General features: G+C 36.6%; 1 protein-coding gene across 3 annotated transcripts in view; it reads right to left on the bottom strand.

Moving 5' to 3' along the window:
• The window catches only part of LOC113047809 (ankyrin repeat and BTB/POZ domain-containing protein BTBD11-A-like), a 107,735-nt gene that overhangs the window by 23,722 nt on the left and 61,766 nt on the right, over positions 1-22,247 (bottom strand). For 2 of the 3 annotated variants that reach the window (XM_026209111.1, XM_026209112.1), the window contains exon 2: positions 14,208-14,357. In XM_026209111.1, the coding sequence (XP_026064896.1) occupies positions 14,208-14,357 (150 nt within the window). Of the gene's footprint in view, positions 1-14,203; positions 14,358-22,247 lie in introns of those variants that run through there. The other variant, XM_026209113.1, reaches the window with a different exon arrangement.

Below are 22,247 nucleotides of genomic sequence, written 5' to 3'. Positions count from 1 at the left end.
TGAGCACATCAAATTTGAAGCATTTCATCTCTAATTACACAGTACTATGCGTCACTCTGCTGACCTAATAAAAGGTAACTATCAAAATGTAAAATAACGTTAGTTATTCAGCAGGGGTTATGGTGTAGTGCTGCAGGGGTCTGCTGTTTGATTGCGATTACATTTTTGTTAAATTAAATAATACAGTTTATTAGACCCCATTGGAATCTTGCTCATCAATTGGTTTGGCTCAGATGAAATGTGACCTGTGAATCACCTCTGGAGCTCACGGGTGTATGAAGAGCACAGCTGCAGGCCTGTGGAGTGGAGTGGAAAGACCTCTGCAGAGCACTCATACTCACCACTGCTGAGCTTTACAGCTGGTGACCTTCTGCAGAAGACTACATACGGCATCAGCACAAAACAGGACTGCTCGGTCACAATACTAAGAATCAGTTGACCAGTGGTTGTGGAACTGGTGTTATTTCCATCATGATTAAATCTAATCAGCAGAGCTGCACTGTCCAACATAATAGAGAAGAAATAGAAATAACAAGGATTCAGTTCTCTGTCTGTCTATCTTGTCTCTTGTATACCACCCACTAAATTTGTGTAACTGTGGATACCAAATACTAAAATGAAAACTACCGTAAATGAAAACACTTAGTTAACATATACACACACACACACACACACACACACACACATACACATAAATACACACATATATATACATACATGAATGAATTCAAATAAAATTGGCAAAATAAATGTCAGAATTCGAAAATATATATATATATATATTTTTTCATTTTATAACATGCCTTCATTAAACATGCAAATGTGAAAATCATCTCTCTCTCCTATACTAAAAGAAAAAGACAAACTAAAAAAAAACAACAATTGTAAATAAAATCTTTGGCAAACTAGCAATGCCTTGGCAACTGCCCACAACACTGATTTTACACAGGCAAGCGCCACTCAAAATGTCTTTGTAAAATTATTATTATAATCGACAAACAACAGCTCCAAAACATCTGCTGATAAATGACAAAAGCTGGCCCACATTTCCAGGTTAGTTTGACACTTCGTACTTTACCACGATAAAACAGAGGCTCTCGTTTTTTCCCTAAGCCTTTCGGGTGTGATTTAACTTTGAAATTGCTCCAATTATAGATCCACAAATTCCCCTTTACTCCCATCTTCTCTACAGAGAAACAGGCAGCCTTAATGATAGATCCTCTACATGGCCTTCTCTAGTCTAATTGCTCTTTGGCGGCTGGTGTAGTTTGGAGAGTGTCAGAAGAGGGGAGAGAGCAGAGGCTTTCTCACGTCTTTATACTTTGTGGTAATTATTCTCCGGTCGTTCCCAAAAGGCCTCTTGGGCACACCTGCATTAATCATAAAGAATGACTCGAAGGAACTCCCTCTCTTTCCTCCCTTCAGCAGATGCTGGAGTAGGAGGTGTAATTATGAGGAACGGATCACGCCCCCGTCGAATATGATGCCGCAGAGATGCCCCGCGAGCCCATCCATTCTGCCAAGTGTAATATCGAGGCATAATACTCTACTTTTTTATTTCTTGCTGTATAGTTTTGCATAATATTGAAAGAGGGAATCTTTGAAGGTAAATGAGTGCAAACTGAAGATATTCTACTACCTTTTCTGCAACATGTGCAACTTTATTTCCTGAAGTGACCAGCTGCCATGTTTCACGATCCAATCAATTTCTGACAGATAAAATGAAGTCCTGGTCTACACTCACTAGACACTTTATTAGGTACACCTTGCTAGTACTGGGTTGGAACCCCCTTTTGCCTTCAGAACTGCATTCATTTTTCATGGCATAGATAGAACAAGGTGTTGGAAACATTCTTCAGAGATTTTGGTCCATTTTGACATGATAGCATCATGCAGTGGCTGCAGATTTGTCGGCTGCACATCCATGATGTGAAACTCCCATTCGACCACATCCCAAAAGATACTCTATGGGGTTGAGATCTGGTGAGTGTGTAGGCTATTTGAGTAAAGTGAACTCATGGTCATGTTCAAGAAACCAGAGATGATTTGAGCTTTGTGACATGGTGCATTATCCTGCTGGAAGTAGCCATCAGAAGATGGGTACACTGTAGTCATAAATGAATGGCCATGGTCAGAAACAATGCTCAGGTAGGCTGTGGCATTTAAATGATGCTCAGTTGGTAATAAGAAAATATCCCCCACACCATTACACCACTACCAGCCTGAACCGTTGAAACAAGACAGGATGGGTCCATGCTTTCATGTTCTTTACACCAAATTCTGACCCTACCATCTGAATGTCGCAGCAGAAATTGAGACTCATCAGTCCAGGCAATGTTTTTCCAATCTTCTATTGTCAAATTTTGGTGAGACTGAGCAAATTGTAGCCTCCGTTTCCTGTTCTTAGCTGACGAAATTGATCTCATCTAGATGCCTAAATGCATTTTGTTGCTGCCTCCCATGTGACTGACTGATTAGCAATTTGCGTTATCAAGCAAAACATCCTGTTTTAATATGGAAGTGTGCCACATTTTGGTTGCAAAATAGGTTGCAAATGTCATTTCATGTTAACCTAAACATATTATCTTTCACTATGGAAAAGTATCAAAAACCATAACTGAAAGTGACCTTCAATGATTTGAATCTCAAGTAGGATGCAATCTAATAATGATGAACTACAACCTGAAGCTTCAAAGAGACGCCAAAGGACAAAGTCAAAACCGAAAGACTGAAACTGTCCTTTTTGGTGTCAAAGAAGCACAGACCCTTAGAAGTTTATTTCAGAGGGCATTTACAGAGCCAGGCAAAATCCTCAACCTTACCGACAAAAAGACCAGAGCGAATATTTATTTAGTCTAGAATTGTTTAAATGATCTTTTACACAAAAAAAAAGAGTCATGTTGAATACTTTTATTGCGCTCATTTGCATTTTTTAGAGCTTTGCAGCAGTCATAGTCACTATGAACAGTCCCTGTAATCAGTCATTTGTTGGTCATGTTGGTCAGGGATGAGGTCTGTTTTCTATTTTATTTTATTTTTTTCTCAGTTTTATTTTTTTTATGATTTATGATACTTTGTAAAGGACATTGGTCAGCCGTGGCTGTATAAATGGTGCTATATAGATAAACTTTGACTGTAATAGTGTTAAACTATAAAAATATTATACAAAAAAGTAACAAAAAAACTTTGTTACCTTATAAAAATGTTTTTTTTTGTATACTGAAATAAAAAAAAATAAAAAAAGATAAAACAATGGAACATTTTTGATGGAAATTTAACACAAAAAGCTAATTAAAAATATTAACAAATACCATAATTTTTTATATATACTAGAAGAATATAATACCAAAATGAAAATAACACTTAAAATAAGCAAAACAACACAGCATTGAATTTTTTTCTCTCTCCACAGAATAGAGAAAGTCATATGGGTTTGAAATTTATTTAAGGAAATGAAGATAGAATTTATATTTTGGGTGAACTATAAGTGGAGCAATTACACAGGGAGCAAAAACAATTAATTTCTCTTTTTTTTGTCTAATTTGTTTTTGTTTATCAGTAAAAATTCCCTCTCTCACCATCAGCCATTCTGATTTTGACTCAAGGTCAAAGCCAACAATGGTCTACACATCAGTGAGGCAATCTGTAAGAGATCAAGGCCGGTGAATCACTGGTTATGCCTGACTAGTCAGCAAATGTGTCACTGAAACAGGTGCCTTCATTTAAAAGTCACACACATACGCAAACAAAATTATGCAGTGTGTTTGCGTATGCATATGCTCTCTGGAGGCCGTCATATTGAATCCTCCAGAGAATGATGATTGCCTCATCCACCCTATGTGGCTGTGTGGACCGGAATTATAAAGACAAACTATCACTGCGGGCCATGATTCATCTAGCTGAGGACTTGACGCCATTAACAATGGCAACTCACAATATCTATCACCCAGAGGCCAGAAGCACAAAGTGTTTCATCTATGGGTACATTTAAAACATGACATCCATTACAAATAACCACCTCTGGGAAGCCATAACTACAACCTCCTAGTGCAGATACTATATACTAATGGCATTCATAAAACAGTTCAAGCCTTGTAATTTAATTTGACAAACTGCAAGTGTCATTCTGCTTATCTGTGCAGTCACAATGTAACCGCGAGTGCTAAATTGCTTTTGTACAACAATCCAATAAACAAAATTTAATATTGGGTAAATTACAGTTTCAACTATATTGCCAGTTGCTTTGTGTAGTTTTGCTCCACCAATGGAAATATTTCAGAACAAAGGTACAATAGAACCATTGCATGTTGGTAAAGACTTGTTTAGGTGAATTATTCAGCATCTCATTCATGAAATCACTTGTACCGTTCCTGAACGAGTCTGCATTCGATTCAGCATTATCAATCAGCATTTTTCAACCAGTTGTTAAAGTGAGTGATTCAATGACTCATTTGTAAAGACAGGCATTTGTGTTGTACCTAAATAAAATTGTACTTTTGAATCAATGATTTAAGTGAATGATTAAATTACATATGTATAAAGACGGTCATTTGTTTCTGTTCCTGAATTATTCAGAGCTCTTGAATGAATCAGTTGAGTTGATAAGTCACTGACAGACTAATAAATACAGTCACCTGTCGCCACCACTGGCAAGTCAATGTAGTTTGCAGAAAGAGTCACTGAAAAATCCCCAGCACTAATACACAGACTGACAGACTGTCAGCAAACACAAGCTGAGTGATACAAACAGTAAAAATCCCAGATGCACAGTAATTTAAGGACCGGAACAAACTGTTGTATAATCCTTAATTAAACACATATATTACCACAGGCATGCAAAACACAGTAAGCACAAACTGTAACACTGAACTTGGGATTCAAGTTAATTTATTTTTCCTAAAGCAACCCTAAACCCTGATTTCAGCTGCCAGGGGTGATGCTTTCTAAGATTTTCTCATGTTTTATGCATATATGATGATACCGCTCCTACAGGGAAACCTCTGCAGTTGTTCTAAAGAGCCAGAATAGGCATAGTGAGTGGCAGGCTGGCTTACCTTTATGCCCCCAAATCTGATTTTATGATGAAATATGTTGAGATTTCATATATAAGACAACTCATCTCATAAAACTGATCTCTGGAGGTGACATGGGGAGCAATGAAAGACGTGCATTCAGCAGTGCTCTTGAGTGCTGGGAAATAAGACGGAAGAATTAGGATGACCTGGGTCTGAGGATGCTGATTAGCAAAGTTTACACAACAAACCTCTGAGGCACTCAGGGGAGTCCTTCATGTAAACACTGTTCTTAAATGCACTTTTACATAATGATTCTGAAAGTGTCACCCTCAGGTCATCCAAGAGGTATATGAGTTTGCGTTTTCATCTGAAATCAGTGCTTGGTCGGTGCATATTTCTCTCCTGATTCAGACAAGACTTTTGCTTGAGAAAGCAATATAATGGAAAGAGAAGCCATTTTTTTTATGCTTTTTGCTTCACAAGACATTATTTGATGGACTGGAAATGTGTGGATAACTAGTAGATTATTATTATGTTTTTATTAGCTGTTTTCACTCATTTTGACAGCACCTATTCACTGCAGGGGATCCACTGGTGAGCAAGAGATGTAAAGCTATATTTCTCCACATCTTTTCCAATGCATAGATCCTGATCAAGAAACAAACTCATCTACATCTTTTAGATTTTCATTTTTGTATGGACTATCCCTTGAAATCTAATACTTAAATGTTGAACCACACACAGTGCCGTTGCTCTACTGAAAAGTGTTGCTACTGTGTTGACAACAACTTTCCCTTAGATCTTTTGCAAGTCCTAGCTGGATGCCGAAGGAAATTTCTGCATAAAAGATTGTCTCCACAAACGTGACAAATGGAGGCGTCTCAGTATTAACTACCAATGTGAAAGCAGCAGGAAATAGTGTCGGAGCCTGTATAATTACTCCCTCTCAGTATAATTACCGGGTTTTCATTTGACTGTGAAATAAAGGCACCTTGCTATGCAATCTCCTGCACTGCTCGTGGGATATTTTTTCCATTGAGGCAGCACAAGACTTTTGGCTCCATTAAAATTTGAAGACACTCACCTCATTTTCAATAAGGGAGCACAGCTCAAGTGCAAAATATTAACTTTTTTCAAACATATGGTAAATGCATATTTCATATTGTGTATAATGCATACAAGCATGTGATTTCCCCGCTGACACAAGCTGGTCCATCAATAACATTGCTTGTCCACACTGAACACCAAACAGTTGTATGACTAAACTTTTTAAATACAGTATCTTGTGATTGATTAAAAAACCCTTTTGGACCAATGCAAAAAAAAAAAAAAAAAAAAAAAATAAAAAAGCAGATGAACTAAATGTCTTATGCTGATTATGATAAAAACATGGAAAAGATTTTCACGTTGAGTCACATCTGATTATGAAATGTTTTAGCATCAGCGTTTTATATTATGCACTATATGTATTTCAACATTTACCAACACATTTATTTCAGTATTACAAGTTATGTGCTCATGCTGATGCATGCTATGTTAATTACACTAAATCAAATACAATTACATGCCATTTTGGCCGAATTTGCAGTTATCCTGAGTAACATAAGAGTTGTCAAACTTTAACTGTCAGGAGGCCTTCATTAAGATGCTTTTTTTTTTTTTTACATGCTAGACAGCATGGTAATAATGCACTTGAATCATCTACAAGCCACAATGCTCAGTATAAGGTGCAGGCTTATAAAGTGAACTAATTAGAATAAATTCCTTCAGCTAATGTTGAATTACAATGCCCTTTTAATTGTGATCATTGAAAGGTGACTGCAGCACATTGTATTTCCCTCTCACAATTTTCTCTTTAAGGTCTGTCAGCAGTGGGCAGTCTGCAGAAAGAGTGACAGGTCAGGAGTTGCTGTAGTTTGTGCAGATGAAAATAATGACTCAATTGCCCTTATCTGTCTGGCAAGCATCAGACTGAAAAAAAGAGGCTTGTCTTCTCAGACTCTTTAGTGCAGTTCTGAAATGCACTTTAACAAGTCTCCGCCTGAAAAAAGGTGAGCCAGGACATACTATATATAGGTGCTCATTGCCTTTTTTTATTATTCCATAATAAACATATTTTAGTTACATCACACCAGGGGAGGGACATTCGTATCCTATAGAGCATTTGACTGGACAAAAATGTGTAACAGGATGACTTATTATTTCTGCTACATGTTACTAAAAGAGAAAGTGTGTGCATTTTAAATACAAATATTTGCTAAAGGTGAGTTTAGTCAATGTTAAGGAATACACTTATGTTTAGAAGGCAACAAAGCAAATACATATGGATTAAACTGGATAATTCGATCCTGTAGCTTCAAACATCTTATTATATCCTAAAAGTTGTTTGGATTTTGTTGGTGAATACTTCAGCTGTTGTCTTGCTTGTAAAAATTATTAGATATATTTCTCTTTAGCCCTGCCCTACTATCCGTTTTCTGCAACAAAGCATCAAGTAGGCATTTCGCTTTGTGCTGTTCGATCATTTAGATTACTAACAAAAATGCTTGAACAAGGATTAAGTAAATATCAGAGCATGTACCCTTTAGACACAACGCTTTCAGACAGATGATCAACTTCCCAGGGGCTGTGTATGTCTAAATGCACATGCAAGTTTGTGTATGTGAGTGTGTGTTTAGCAGTGTTTTTGTCCCACAGTCTGCTGTCAAGGTGTCAGAGGGGAAATTGTGCATCTCAGCAGGTAGAAATAAGTGATGAGGAAATGATAGACATGTCAGGTTTAAAGGACATGGTGTCCTAAAAAAAAGAGAGAAAGTATCTGAGGAAAAATGTCTAAGCATCCATATTTGCAAGTTTCCACATTGAGGTTTTCTTAGCTTTGCTTAACTACTGTTATTAAGGAGTCCAAAGGGCAAGTGGTGAGTCTTTTGTAAGACCTGGAGAAGTTACTTTTTTCACAAATCAGGTGAATAGCTTAAATCTCACTGAAGTCCTCCTTAAGTAGATCTATTTAAAAAAAAAATAATAATAATACTTCAACCTTTTCACAATTCATCAGTGATCACAAATTTAAGGGTAGTATAACTTTTTCTTAAAAGAAAAGAAAAACTATTTAAGGTGAAAGTGACAGTAAAGGCATTTACACTGAACAAAATTATAAATGCAACATTTTGTTTCTGCCCCATTTTTCATGAGCTGAACTCAAAGATCAAAGACTTTTTCTATGTACACAAAAGGCCTATTTCTCTCAAATATCGTTCCCAAATCTGTCTAAATCTAAGTTAATGAGCACTTCTCCGCTGAGATAATCCACCCACCTCACAGGTGTAGCATATCAAGATGCTGATTAGACAGCATGATTATTGCACAGGTGTGCCTTAGCTTGGCCACAATAAAAGGCCACTCTAAAAAAAATTTTTTTCTTGCTCCTTATATTTTCATTCAGACTTAATATTACTCTAAAAGCTAATTCACATTGCACTGACAGCCAACAACCAACGTTGAAAATCACCAGATTACAGTATGTCACTTCTCAGATATTCTATGACCCCAAAAACAAGTAGTGACCAATGCCAACAGATGCTGACAAGAGTAGCACACTGATCCGACAAAACCCAACATGTCGGTCTGTTAGTGCAGTGTGAATTAGCCTCAACTTGCTAAGCATTTAACAGCTGTTCTGATACTGAAGTGGCACTTGGTGTGTTTCCGGGTGGCTCAAGCCCATCAGGAAACATCACAGAGAATGGGGGAAAAAGGGACTTGATTGGGTCATCTTCATTTACAGGCAAAATGCAGATGATTTCACTTCTTTCACTGACACTGGACATCCTTATCATCAATACTGCTGGCGACATTTAAATGTCAGCTAGAAAAAAAATGAAATTTTCTGCTATATATAATAGCTATAATTTAGAAACCTATAACTAGAAGAAAACTGTTAGCTTATAAACTTGACATGCAGTGCATTTCCATGACGACAAATCAGTCACAACCAATTTATAATTGTCTGTGTTGCATATTAAGCTCACATCTTAAAACATTGGAATTACACAGGATGAAAAATATTACAGATATAAAAGTAAAATAAAAGGTCAACAGTCTACTAAATTACTATTAGACATAATAGTCCAATTGAGCAGCTGGTCTATAATTAAAATCATTGCTTTTCATTTTTTTTTTTGTCTTTTGAGAACTTCATGTTAATATTTGATTTAGACTTAATAATAAACCTACTTAAGTTATCCCGCCAAGAGCAGCTAGGGGTTTTCTCTATGCCTTGTCAAGATTGTGGTTTGAATAATAGTCCTTAATTGCTCATTTCCTATGCATAATCTAAAAGGCCTATGTTAAATGAAATTAATACATTTCACTTTTTCACATTTATTTTGTTTTTATCGCAAATATTGAAAGCAAAGGTTTCTTCTGGACTTTATAAGCTCCAGAAAAGCATGTACTGGACATTTTTCAAGATACTCCAAAGTTTGAATAAATAACTTAATAAAGAATGCTAGGAATTATGGTAAACCAATAAGAAAGCTCAGTGCAGGCCGAACTCTTCAGGGGATTCTTGGAGGGAGCGGAGAGACAGATGTCTGAATTACAGCCATATTGTAAAGGGAGCAGCTTCTCACAGTTTTCGTGCACTAGCATATAAACAGAAAATAATTCTGGTAATTTTTTGAGAGAAATAAATAGGGTAAAAACTTTTTTTTTTGCCAGGGGTATTGAAGGTGAAGGGTGACCTCTAGAGACATGTACTATAAAAATATGTGCTTGTTTAATTGTGACTGATGTATAGCTAAAGAAAATGACTTTTTAAAATGTTGTATCATAACATAAGCAGCCTTCAGCACAGAGGAGTTTGTAATAGGTGGGTCTCATTGTTAACTGCCCACAGTATATCATGTTTCCAAGTTAATTTGCCTAACGGATGCTTTTAACATCAGCTGTGTATGTGGCTTCACACTGAGAGACGCTGGGACGCTCATAAAAAATGCTGGACACTCACTAACGAGTACTGTTTTGCATTACACCACAATGACCGTTACCAGTCTGTGATAAGGACATTGTGAGATAATTATATATTTCATCATTTTAATATTTCACATAGCCAAAACTGAGAAGATTCAACAGGGAAAATGAATATGCATGGGAACTTTTCATCAGCAACAACAGCAACAACAAAAAATCTATTGCATAATCCAGGCTTTTATATTCCGCTACACAGTGTGAAAATGAGCCATAGTTAGTTAACTGTCAATTAGGTGGCTTTTGAAGGGTTTGCAGTCAGTATATAAATGCATATTGTACATTGTACACACAAGACTGGAAAGGTGGAAAAGTCAATGATATCTGATTATGCCTTATTGAAGGCGCAACAGCTAATATTATGCATGTTACATCACCAATGCCGCATTATGACAGCAACCTCAAATCTGTGCTAATAATTTATACAATAACACAAACACCCTGCAGCTTCCTAAATAATCCACCTAATATGTTAAGTCTATTTAGTATTCAATATAAATGACTATTGAGCACTATTTAAAAAAAAAAAAATGTACAAGGGTACAAAAAAAACTGCAATATAAACCTTTTGAATTCGAATCAACATGAAGACAGTAAAATAAATATTACCATGATACACAAATAATACTGTACATACACGCACGCACACACACACACATACACAGTATATATAGAAAAAATTCACCCTACTTTAAAATAATCACATTTTGTTGCTTTGCGACCAGAAATAAAGACAGACATTGTTTTTTTTTTTTTTTATCCAGCTGGATTTTCTCAGTGCAACTCAGAATATTCAAGTCAAATATATAACATAGGATATAATATAATATTTATATTATTAAAAAAACAAAAAAAATCACTGAGTTGGAAAAAGCATCACCCCCTTGTGTCAGTATTTTGTTGAACCACCTTTTGGTTCAATAACAGCCTTTAGTCTGTTGGGATTTTTCTCTAACTTTGCACATCTAGACTTTGCAATATTTGCCCACTCTTCTTTGCAGAACTGCTCAGGTTCAGTTCAATTTGATTGTGACTGTTTGTGTTCTGCAGTCTCCATGTCTTTCCACAGATTTTCACTGGGGTTTAAGTCGGGGATCTGACTGGGCCATGCAACGACAATCACCTTTTTTTCCTTCAGCCACTCTGTGCTCAGAATTGCTGTATGCTTTGGGTCATTGTCATGTTGAAAAGTAAACCTTCTTCCCATTTGACTGTATTAAGCCCCATACATTTTTCTTTCTATCCTGACAAGTGCTCCAGTCCCTGCTGCAGAGAAACCGACAGTAGCTTGCCACCCATAGTTGATTGTTTGCTTTAGCCTACATCTACATTAATCCGGATACATTTGAAAATGGCGTTTTCGTTTTAAAATGCTCTCCGTCCACTAGCGTTTTCCAAGTGTCTTATCCACACAGAGACATCAGAAAATGTTAAATTTGCTTTCTGTGCATGCATAAAGCCTCAAAAAAGATCACTGCAGATGATACACATGGAACAGACATGAGATATGTATATATTAGGTGAGCGATTAAAATGTTTTATCTAATTAATTCCATGATTGATGATGATTAATTAATCTAATTAATTGCACATCAAATTACTCTGAAAAGATAAAGTCATTGTTGTGCAAAGCATCAAACAGAGACTACAAAAAGTAGGTTCAGTAAGAAAATTCATAAATTTCATAAAATGTATTACATATACTCTTTTGGACCATGTGAGTAAATGTCAGAATGGTTGGGTGAACTATAACTAATAACTTATTTTCTTAATTTTATTATTACTACTATGAAAATATAAAATCTCTAAATAATAAACTAAAACTGCCAATAGGTGGCGGTAAATGTCTTAATGATTAAATCATCGAGTCATTTATTCATTCATTTGATTTGTTCAAATGGCTGATTCATTTAGGAGTGAAGTAAAGGGTTCTTTATGAATGGTTCATTGAATCATTAGGCTTGTTCGACTTGAAGTGGATCATCACCATCAGACTGATTGGTGTGTGCCAGCAAAGAATCGCAAGAGTTATAGAGTTATAGTTATAAGTAGCAAACGGCTACTTGTGCTTTTGAATCACTCTCGCGGTACTTTGATGTCATACACTGATCGGTCTGTGCAGCGCCACTTCAAATCCAACGCCACTATGGCCAATGGTTCAACGCGCCAAATGGTTCACTGCGCCAAATGGTTCACCAAGTTAAGAAATTAAGAAATGAAATGCCGCTGTGGGTTGCATGGGGATAAACAGTTCTGATTTGTATTTATATTTTGGTTGGCAAAATTGAGCAAAACAGACAACATTGTGTCTAAAATAACACAATATTAACTTCTTAATGAACTGTAAGATGAGTATCACATTTGCACTAGTGCGATATTGCACTTAGCCTAAAGCTCATGTGATACAATATTAACTTCTTAATGAACTGTAAGATGAGTTACAGTTAGGATATAATATAATATAATATAATATAATATAATATAATATAATATAATATAATATAATATAATATAATATAATATAATATACAAACAAAATGTATTTCATACACAAGTAAGCAATAGCCTGGTTGCAATGTTTGCCCTATTGTTTCCCAGCAGAATGCAATGTTGATTAGAGTGACAGTAGGGTCACTGGCACTCTGTAATTTACTCAAGTCCCTTTGCACACATCAAATTTCCCCTCCTCAGTGGGGTCACATGTATTCATTTTGCAGGCACACTTGAGGAGACATAATCAGTGTGGATGATGATGTTCTCTTTTGCCTCTTGAATTATTGGGTGTTGTTTGATCACTATGTTTTAAAAAATAACACTATAATTAAAAAATAACCATGGCCACAATCCTGTAGTACACACAAGCTCTGAAATTCACTGCCGCACACAGGCTAACCAAGACAAATATACAAAGAGCTATTATTCACGGAGACATGGTTATTCAACGGTCATCCGGTGGACACTTCAGGGAGACACACCCCACTCAGCAAGGGTAGGGCCTTCCAGCTGCTGACCGCTGCCTTCATACACCCACACAATAAACTAAAAACAGCTAAAGGCCTCGGAATACTTCACTTTCCGTGTTCCGTCTCATGCACAGCCTCGTCTGCACAGCTTTCAAAGTATACTCAACTGTGGATGAGCGTGGATGGATGAATTTGACACATGCACAGTACCACTTACTTGACTTGCATTCTGTCTTAACATTCACCTCGTGCATGCGCAGCTGTCAGCAAGCCCTCCTGCTCACGAAAATTATGTAATGTGGACTTTGCGTGGACATGGAAGTCCAAAGAATATTTTGGCCCAGATGTGAAACAGCTCAGGGACCTGACACAGAAAGGATGCCAAACCAAGGTCATTGCTTAATTTCACTGGCCCAAGGAGACATTTTTTGACTAAACTTAAACATGAAAGTATCATGAAAAGTATGATGAAAAATGTGCACTCTTTCTCTTCTCAGAAAAACATACCAAAAACACTGATGACTCATCCTGCACTAGATGGATTTTTAGAATGAGAATGCTCCTCCCCCTAGTACAGCCTGTACAACCAACATGTACAAATAGTTGCTAATAAACCTTTTCAAAAAGGATAAAATGTTTTTTTTACTGAGGATTTACAGTACCATTTAAAGGTGTGGGGACAGTATGATTTTTTTAAATGAATAATTAGTGACAAGAAAGACATTTCCTATTCCAAATTAATTAAATCATGTAGTAATGTGAAGACATCTGAAGACTGGAGTAAAGGCTGCTGATAGATATATATATATATGCACACACACATATACACACTTTTTTTTTTTTTACATCCTCACAGGATTAAACATTTTAAAATGTTAAAATTATTTTAAATATTAATATTTCACAATAGTGTTTTACTGCATTTCTGATCAAATAAACGCAGCACTGGTAAGTATAAAAGACTTATTTAAAAAACAATTTACAAAATATTGCCAACCCCTTTTGAACAGAAGTGTATATAATGAAATTTTGCAATTAATAGAATGAAAATGATCAAATACTGTATGTCCACCTTAAACCACCTAGGGTGGCAAGTAGCAAATCATGGCTAAAACATAACTAAAACTTATTTGTCCCAAACTTCCTGTTTCAATAAAAGAAAACACACCAACACACATTCCTTGGCACGAGAACTTACTGAGCTCTGCGATGCTCCCCACGCGGGTCGCCAGGAGGGACTGTTCAATTGTGCGGAGTTCAGCCTGGCTGTAGGCATGGCCCTCTCCAGTTTTCACTGCTCGCTGCTGGTCACGGTGCAGGTTCAGACTGTCCGGCAGGCTCAATAAACCTGTGGGACAAAGATCAGACAATCAAATATACAAATAATCATGTGAATGAGCCAAAACCAGATAAAAAACATCTGCAATTGGACCAAGAGACTTTGAGAGCTAAGTGTTATGACATTATCACTGTTCGAGAGGAAAATCAAACAACCCCCGAAGCAATTAAAACTGCTGTTGGACCTTTTTCAAATTGCAACAAGCCACTCGCCCACAGGTGAGGTTAGCAGTGTGTATTGGCTGGAGCCCTTGTCGTCCAATGTTCATTCAATAACCCTTATCAAATTACTTCACAGCGCTGCAGCCAAGGCTTTTGTTTGAACGGGAGAATAGGCAGCGACAGATGGGATATTGAGCTCAGTTACAGGTGAATAAAGACAGACAAGCCGCTCTCTGTCTGAGCTAAAGGTTTCACACGTTGGGACTGTATTGTGTTTCTGAACTGGTATTAATTAACGGGTGATAATCTGTAACTATTTGTCTTTCAGACATCCCTAGCCATTCGCTTTGAAGTGTGTCAGTCGACAGTACATCTAAGCAATATTGCTTTGGTGATATTGCTTTTATATAACAGATCAATAAACTAGTTAATATTGAGTTACTTACATTTTAGACACAGTACTGTCAGTTATGATGTCTTTATCTGCTCCGCCACAGTATAACCTCCTTGAAATGCTCCATAGCAGCATTTCCAAATTAATATTTCAATAATTCTCTCATAAAAGAAAGCCACTTGTTTAATTCCTGAATGTATCAGTGTTTATGAATGAATGATTCACTGTCTCACTTATAATGGTAGCCTTCTGATTAGTTCCTGAATGAATAAGTGTTTTTTAATGAACTGGTTGAGAAAATTATTCAATGACTCGTTCATAAAGACCACCGCTTGTTTTATTCCTAAATAAAACAGTGTTTTTGATTGCGCTTGTTGAGTAGATGATTCAATGACTTACTCAGAAAGACAGTTTTGTTTTATTTCCTGATGAATCAGTGTTTTAGAATGAATCTTTTAAGTAGATGATTCAGTGACTCACTTCCAAAGACAGCCACTTGTTTGTCCCAAAATGAAACTGTGTTTTTGAATTAATAGGTTGAGTAGATGATTCAATGACTGACTCATAAAGACCACACCTTGTTTGTTCCAGAATGAATCAGTGTGTCGAACTAGTCGAAGAAATTGTACAAATGATTCAGTGACTCAAATCATAAAGGCAGATATCTAATTCACTCTGTAATGGACCAGTGTTAATGCATAAAAGACAGCCATTTCAATGATTCACTTATAAAGCCAGTCCCCTAAATGGATCCTAAATGAATCTGTTTGAATTAACTAACTGTTGTAAAAATATACATAGCATACATAAAAATAGTGTTAGGTAAATACGTTGACTAAATCACAAAAAAGTAACCTAATGTGGATTCATTTTTTTCAGTAAACCTTAATGTTTAAAATTACATGTCATAATAAGCAACACAATATTTAAACATGGTGTTTTTAACAATACTATTCTTCAGCACTGCGCAGAAACACAAAACAGCCTACCAGGAAGCTATTTTAAGCAGGTTATTCTCTTGACTTTCATCTAAAGGGATTTGTGCTGTCAGTCTCCCAGAGGTTGGTAAATATCCTGTATCCTGTTGTATACTGAATGACGCCGTTAGCAGAAGACAACACAGGGAAAGAAACAGAAACTCATGAAGTTTTCATAAAACCCATGAAGTTTTCATAAAACCATGATTAAAATAACCTGGCATGGTGAGTTCTGGCTGCTGCGGATCTCTTTATGGTTAGTGAGTTAATGCATAATGGAGGATGTGCAATATTTGCCAGATGGGAAACAAGCTGAATGTTTTGTCAAGAGACACAATGTTGTTCATGGGTGACATGACGCTTTTAAGGAATTTTGAAGGGAGTTCAAGCGAGGGAATGCTTTGTTTGGGGTGACTGTCTCGTCTGATGAAGTTCCTTTTAACACGAGTGCCGCAATACAGCATGAACGTTTGCATGTGTGCGGCCCCTAATGAAGCCACAGGACATCACACATGGCAGCAAGGTGATGTCAGTTACAGTAGTGTTTTGCTGCAGGTTTTCGTACAGTTGAGTGATAGGTGAGAGAGGATGATGTACTGTAGTCCACAAACACTGGACTGACTTTGACTAACAAAAACCTGACAGCTGTGGCTGCCAGAACTTTACCGTAAAAAAATATGGTAGCAATGTTACTTGCATTGTGGGATAGCACCTAGTAAAAATTTTATAAAGCTGAATGACATAGGAGCACTAAAATATTATTTTAATATACAAACTTATCTAAGCTTTTAAAATCAATTTTTACTGTAAAAAATGTTCTGATAATAAAGCAGTTGGTAAAATTGATAAACCAATACTGCTAAATAAAACACTAACCATAAACAAAAATATGAAATAAATTCTAAACAATTGAGATGGTTCACCCAATGAATTCTAAGATAGCCGATTTTGTAAATTTAAATGATTAAATGTTTTATTTATATGATAAGGTAAATTAGAGTTATCAGATATTAACTGTAATAACAGTTAAAATTCCAATAAAATAAAGTGTTCAAATCAGAGTATATCTAACAATCTGTTTTTCTCAGACACAAACACCAAGAAACACGCATCCAGTTGGAAAAACATGCAGTGCATGCGAGCTGTCATCACCCTGGAATAAATCCCAGAATGCCATGGGAAGAGAAATGGATAGTTTCTGATTGCTAGAAATCTTCTCATGACTCTTTCGCTTGGGCCAAAAATATGCGCTCCAGTGGGGGGAGCGCCTAAAAACAGGCCTCAATATTTTATGACCCCTCTCTACCCTGCTCTTGGAACTCTTCACTCTCTCTTACCCTGTACTCTCAGTGCATCAACTTTTTAATGTCATTACAGATGCTGAAGGATTTCCCTGCAATATTCATACAATCAGATCAAATCACGAAAATGCGAGCCGGAACATTCTCATAGCGCCAACTCTGCAGCCCCACCATGACTCAACCATGTTATTTCTCTTCAGCACTTGCATTCCCTACTAAGAGGGAAGTAACGGTTATTTTTATTTGCAGCAATGTTTTGCTTCACTTGATTTGGGGTTAACTTAAAAAGGTGAAAGGGTTGGGAGGAGAAAAATTAGACCACAGTCCCTTGAAAATATTGGCCTTGGCCAACTGGTGGCAAAACACTCCAAATGTGTCTTAGCGTGATATATATATATATATATATATATATATATATATATATATATATAAATAAATATATATATATATATATATATATATATATATATATATATATATATATATATATGCTTCTTCAACAAACTATAACATTTCTCTACTTGTACAGTAAAAAAAGGGGAGAGGACACTGAATTATAAGAATGCCATAACCTCAAGAAAAGTTTCAATAACTTGGTTTCAGATAGATTGGCATAAATAAAACCGTACAAATGCTGCTAGATATTTCAATTACAGCGGGGGAATTAAAGGGTATGTAGAGAGTTTTCCATTGTAAGGACACGCTTGTTTTTTCAAAGACACAGTTTTTGACTATCATGTAAACTGACATCTGAAGAGATTAAAGGGAGGGTGAAATGCTCGTTTTCACTCAATATCATGTTAATCTTGAGTACCTATAGAGTAGTACTGCATCCTTCAGAACTCCAAAAAGTATTTAGTTTTATTATATTCATAAGAGAAAGATAGTCTGTACCGATTTTTCCCGGAAAAACACGAGCGCCTGGAGGCGTGACGTGTGGGCGGAGCTAAAGAATCACGAGCGCCAGTTGCGTTGACAGCGTTTGGAAGCTGTGACAGCTGTGAAGGCTAAAACTGAACGAGAGCAGCAGCAGCAAGGACTCGCTTGAGCGGGGCTCGAACCCGGGTCTCCGATGGGAGGCGGACGCAGTAACAAGGAGGCAGAGATATTTTAAGCAGTTTTACTCACTGCCTGTGGTTCCAACACACAATCGTGACCCTTTTTCGTTGGGATTGCATCATCCTTAAGAAATAAACGATACGCAAATCCGTCGTCAAACTCGGCTTTGTTTGTAAAACAAGCATTTTAGAAATGCAGGGAACAAACACAAACACTTGCACAACTCCGTTGATGCTCTGTAAAAATAAACTCCATCCACTGGTCCCTTAATGCTGTTTTTTCTTTGGTAATCTGTGCAGGGTTGTCTTGCCCTGGCAACCAAAAACACTCCTTTTGTGACATTTCGCGACGCTCTCGCTCTGATCAGTGAATGCCTCTGCTCTCAATGCTCTGCTATACAGGAGCGCGCGCTCTTCCGGCAAACGTGCCCTCAGGACCCAAATAAGGAAATTCCGCTCCATCTAACGTCACACAGACCCATACTCGAAAAAAACTTTCCGAAACTTGTGACAAACCGGGAGGAGTATTTTTGGTACAGAAATACTCCTTCAAACATACAACTTAATTTTTGAAACTTTCCATGTTTAGCATGGGAATCCAACAGTGTAAAAACTCTAGTATGCATGAAATAGCATTTCACCCCCCCTTTAAGCTGGAAAAATATTTTCAGAATACATGCTGATGATAGCAGGGTGTCGTATAATTCTAAGACCCCACGTCCTTTATTTAAACAATGTACCCACAATGTACCAATGTCCATGGCGCTTGGTTAGCCAAGACAGAAAATATCCTTTTAATTAAACATCTGGCAAAACAAACATTTGCAAAGAATATGGCTAAGCTCAAGCCAAATCTTCAGTTTTTCAAAGAACGTTCTCTGACTAGAAGCTGTTCATTGACCTGAATACCGCATTGCTCATAGTTCAAAGGTAATCTTGTGCTTCTGTAATCCAATATATTCACAAGTATATCCTGTGTTTAAAAATAGGGAAGTAAATTATATAATTTGTATTATTTCATATTTTAACCCTGCTGAAAAAAAGTCCACCTTATGCAGTGTGGATTAATACAAATGTAATTAGAAAGAGGACAGTTGTAACATTAAGGGTTATGCTGTCTCAGTAAGGTTTTGAGTCAAAAAGTCCAGTTTTAAATGCATAATTTTTTTTGTCTATGCAAAAGCAATGCAAATAATCTGCATTTTTTAAATAAATATTTAAATAAAAAGTCAACTAGCCCCACTATCCCTTACTAGCCATTCAGATAATAGGATGACAACACATCATCACTCATTAAAACGCTATGCTTTCTACAAGCATATCTGCATATTGACAATAGCTACAGCCAACTAATAGAACTACATCTTCAGTCAGTAAATGAGTGAATGCTTTTAATGGACATTAAAATCTCATTAAAAGACTCAAAGACGTATGCCTTTGGGGACCAGTCATTATGTGCAATATTACTGCCATGACGATGGGCCCATAATTCTCAGCTGGTTTTAGTGCCATTTAAGTGATATCCAAAAACGACTTGGACGCCTCAACATTGATCGTAAACCCAGAACTTCGACAGACTATCACATCATCCCCCTCTGCCGCTACATCTGTCACTTCTTAAAGAGCCAATTTATTTCTTTATAAGGAAATAGAGAGGAACACAATGTCAGCCAACCAGATGGAAGCAAAATGAGCGCTATAAGTGCAGGTAAATTATATTAGCGAAATGCCAAATGGATTATTCATAGGCTGATGCTGGTTTCAAGCTGCATCACACTGAAAATATTACTAATAGATGCACTAAGACGTTAACAAAGTCTTTGAGTGGCACCATAAACAGCTTCTGAGACCATAGTAATAATGCTTTTATTTATAATAATGCTTCTTTTCTATTTCCCTTTTTCCCCTCATTTGCATTACAAATTGCATTATTATTTGAGTAAAAATGGCCATGACCATGCCTCTCTTTTTGCTTTACTGTACCAACAGCAGCACTCGACTCGAGCTACATGAATAAACTCGACAATTTTATGTAAAAACAGATGATCATGTTCTCCATCACGATCTAAATAGCATCTTGAGGTTCAGTGGAAGATCATCTTACCATCTGTACAAAGAAGGTTCAAACAATCAATTTCACACATCGTTTATTTGATTAGTGACCTAGAAACAGTGCAAAATCTGAAATATTTATTTTTCATTTAACTTCACAATGCTTCTTTGTTTACATGTTTTCAAGATTCTAATAAATTCGGTTTAGAATAAAATGAAGTCCGTACCAGATTTTCAACACAGTCTCATACTTTGGGACCCCACCGTATTCATCTTTAACAAATGGGCCGGAGGGCATACATTAGATTTGCATACGTCCACACCAGCCAATTGAGTTTTCCCACAGTTTTCACACAACAACAGACTTTTCTCATTTCTTGGCTTGCCTGTAACCAGTGGTTCTGGCAGGAGCGAGCAATGTGGTATATTCTAGCTTGACTGAAATCCATTGTCAGCTCTGCACTGCATGATTAGATCTACAATCAATATGTCCCATTCTTTTCCTGTGACACTCACTTCTTTTCCCTAATGCACACTCAGACACTTTGTTTCATTTCCTGCAGCTGTTGAAGTGATAAGGTATAGGCGAAAAAAAATAAATAAATTGTTCATTCCAAAACATTTTGTTACCGCAGTCACGGAATATCAGGAATAAAGATGAATTCCACGACCGACAATCAAACTCTGTACAACATATCAAATTTAAATTTGACAGAACAATACGATTGTTCTAAAATCAAAAGGGGTTCAGAGTAGCTTTGTTCACTAACTTATTTAAAGTATCTTACTATGGGAATGGTTCAATCATGACACGGCAAGGGAACAAGTCCTGTCACAAAAAAGACAACAAAACTCTTTAGCTCTCTTTCGGTTTCTCTCTTTTTTTTTTGCTGCACTGCTGTATATCTGTTGAAGGAAAATCCCATCGATTTCTCTACGGTGCATGGCCGGTCTCTTATCAGAGTGAGACTCGTACGGAATATTAACAGCCAAGTCTCCATAGCAACAGGGCAGAGCTGCCCAGCTGTCGTGTGATTGGTTGAAAGAGAGCAGAGGTTGTGGGGATGTGCTGGATTTGGAGGTGGGCACAGAATGCACAGTGCCAAAAAACTAAACATTTAAGGGGCCTGTGACAATACCTCCCAAAATATTACCCGAGGGTGTGTTTGCCTCATAGCTGCCAATATTTAGCATTCAGTATAAGAAAAAAACAAGATACGTGGATGTTGTATGCAACAAGATATCTTTAAAATATTCAGAGCATGTCTATTTATTGCCGTTCATCATGACAGCTTGACATTTCCATCTGAGTCATGCGATAAAAGTTTTACTGTATGAAAAGTACCACTGAAATTTTATTGAAGGTCCTGGAACTCTCAATATGTAATACAATTGTAATCATGTTTTCATGCGTATACATACATAGCATAGTCCTATTTAAACAGTTTGGTTTCCCAGTAAAATCAATAAACTCTAAAGGAGATTTGATGAGAAAAATGCTTTCTTATTATCTGGATTTGATCATCTCCATTGTTTAAACCATTTAAATTATGGCTAGTAAACACACAGTTTGTATAAAAATGTACGAGGCCAAATGTTGTTCCAGAAAGTCCAAAAAGTCTTCCAGAAGTTGTTTTGTTTACTGGCCACTAATCTTTTTTCTGTCTCTGGTCAGTTCTTGCAGAAAGTGGGTCTTATGATACTGCTCTTTTGACCTGTATAAAAGTGGCTTATCTCACATTAGAGAAAAAACCTTCTAACCTTGCCATCATGAAATATGTTGAAAACAACATACCGTATTGATTATATAATAAAGAGAGCAGCTGCAAATCAATGCACTACCCATTGCCTCTGTATAAAAAAAATAACTATACAATGAATAAATATCATTATGGATAATCAGAGTTCAAATGTGGAGACAGACAGGATTATGCCTCAAGTGCTAAATCATTAAAA

The sequence above is a fragment of the Carassius auratus genome, chromosome 29 (genome assembly GCF_003368295.1).
Source record: "Carassius auratus strain Wakin chromosome 29, ASM336829v1, whole genome shotgun sequence".
Lineage (NCBI taxonomy): Eukaryota > Metazoa > Chordata > Actinopteri > Cypriniformes > Cyprinidae > Carassius > Carassius auratus.
The sequence above is the reverse complement of the archived record's forward strand: the minus strand, read 5'-3'. Positions and strand labels throughout refer to the sequence as shown.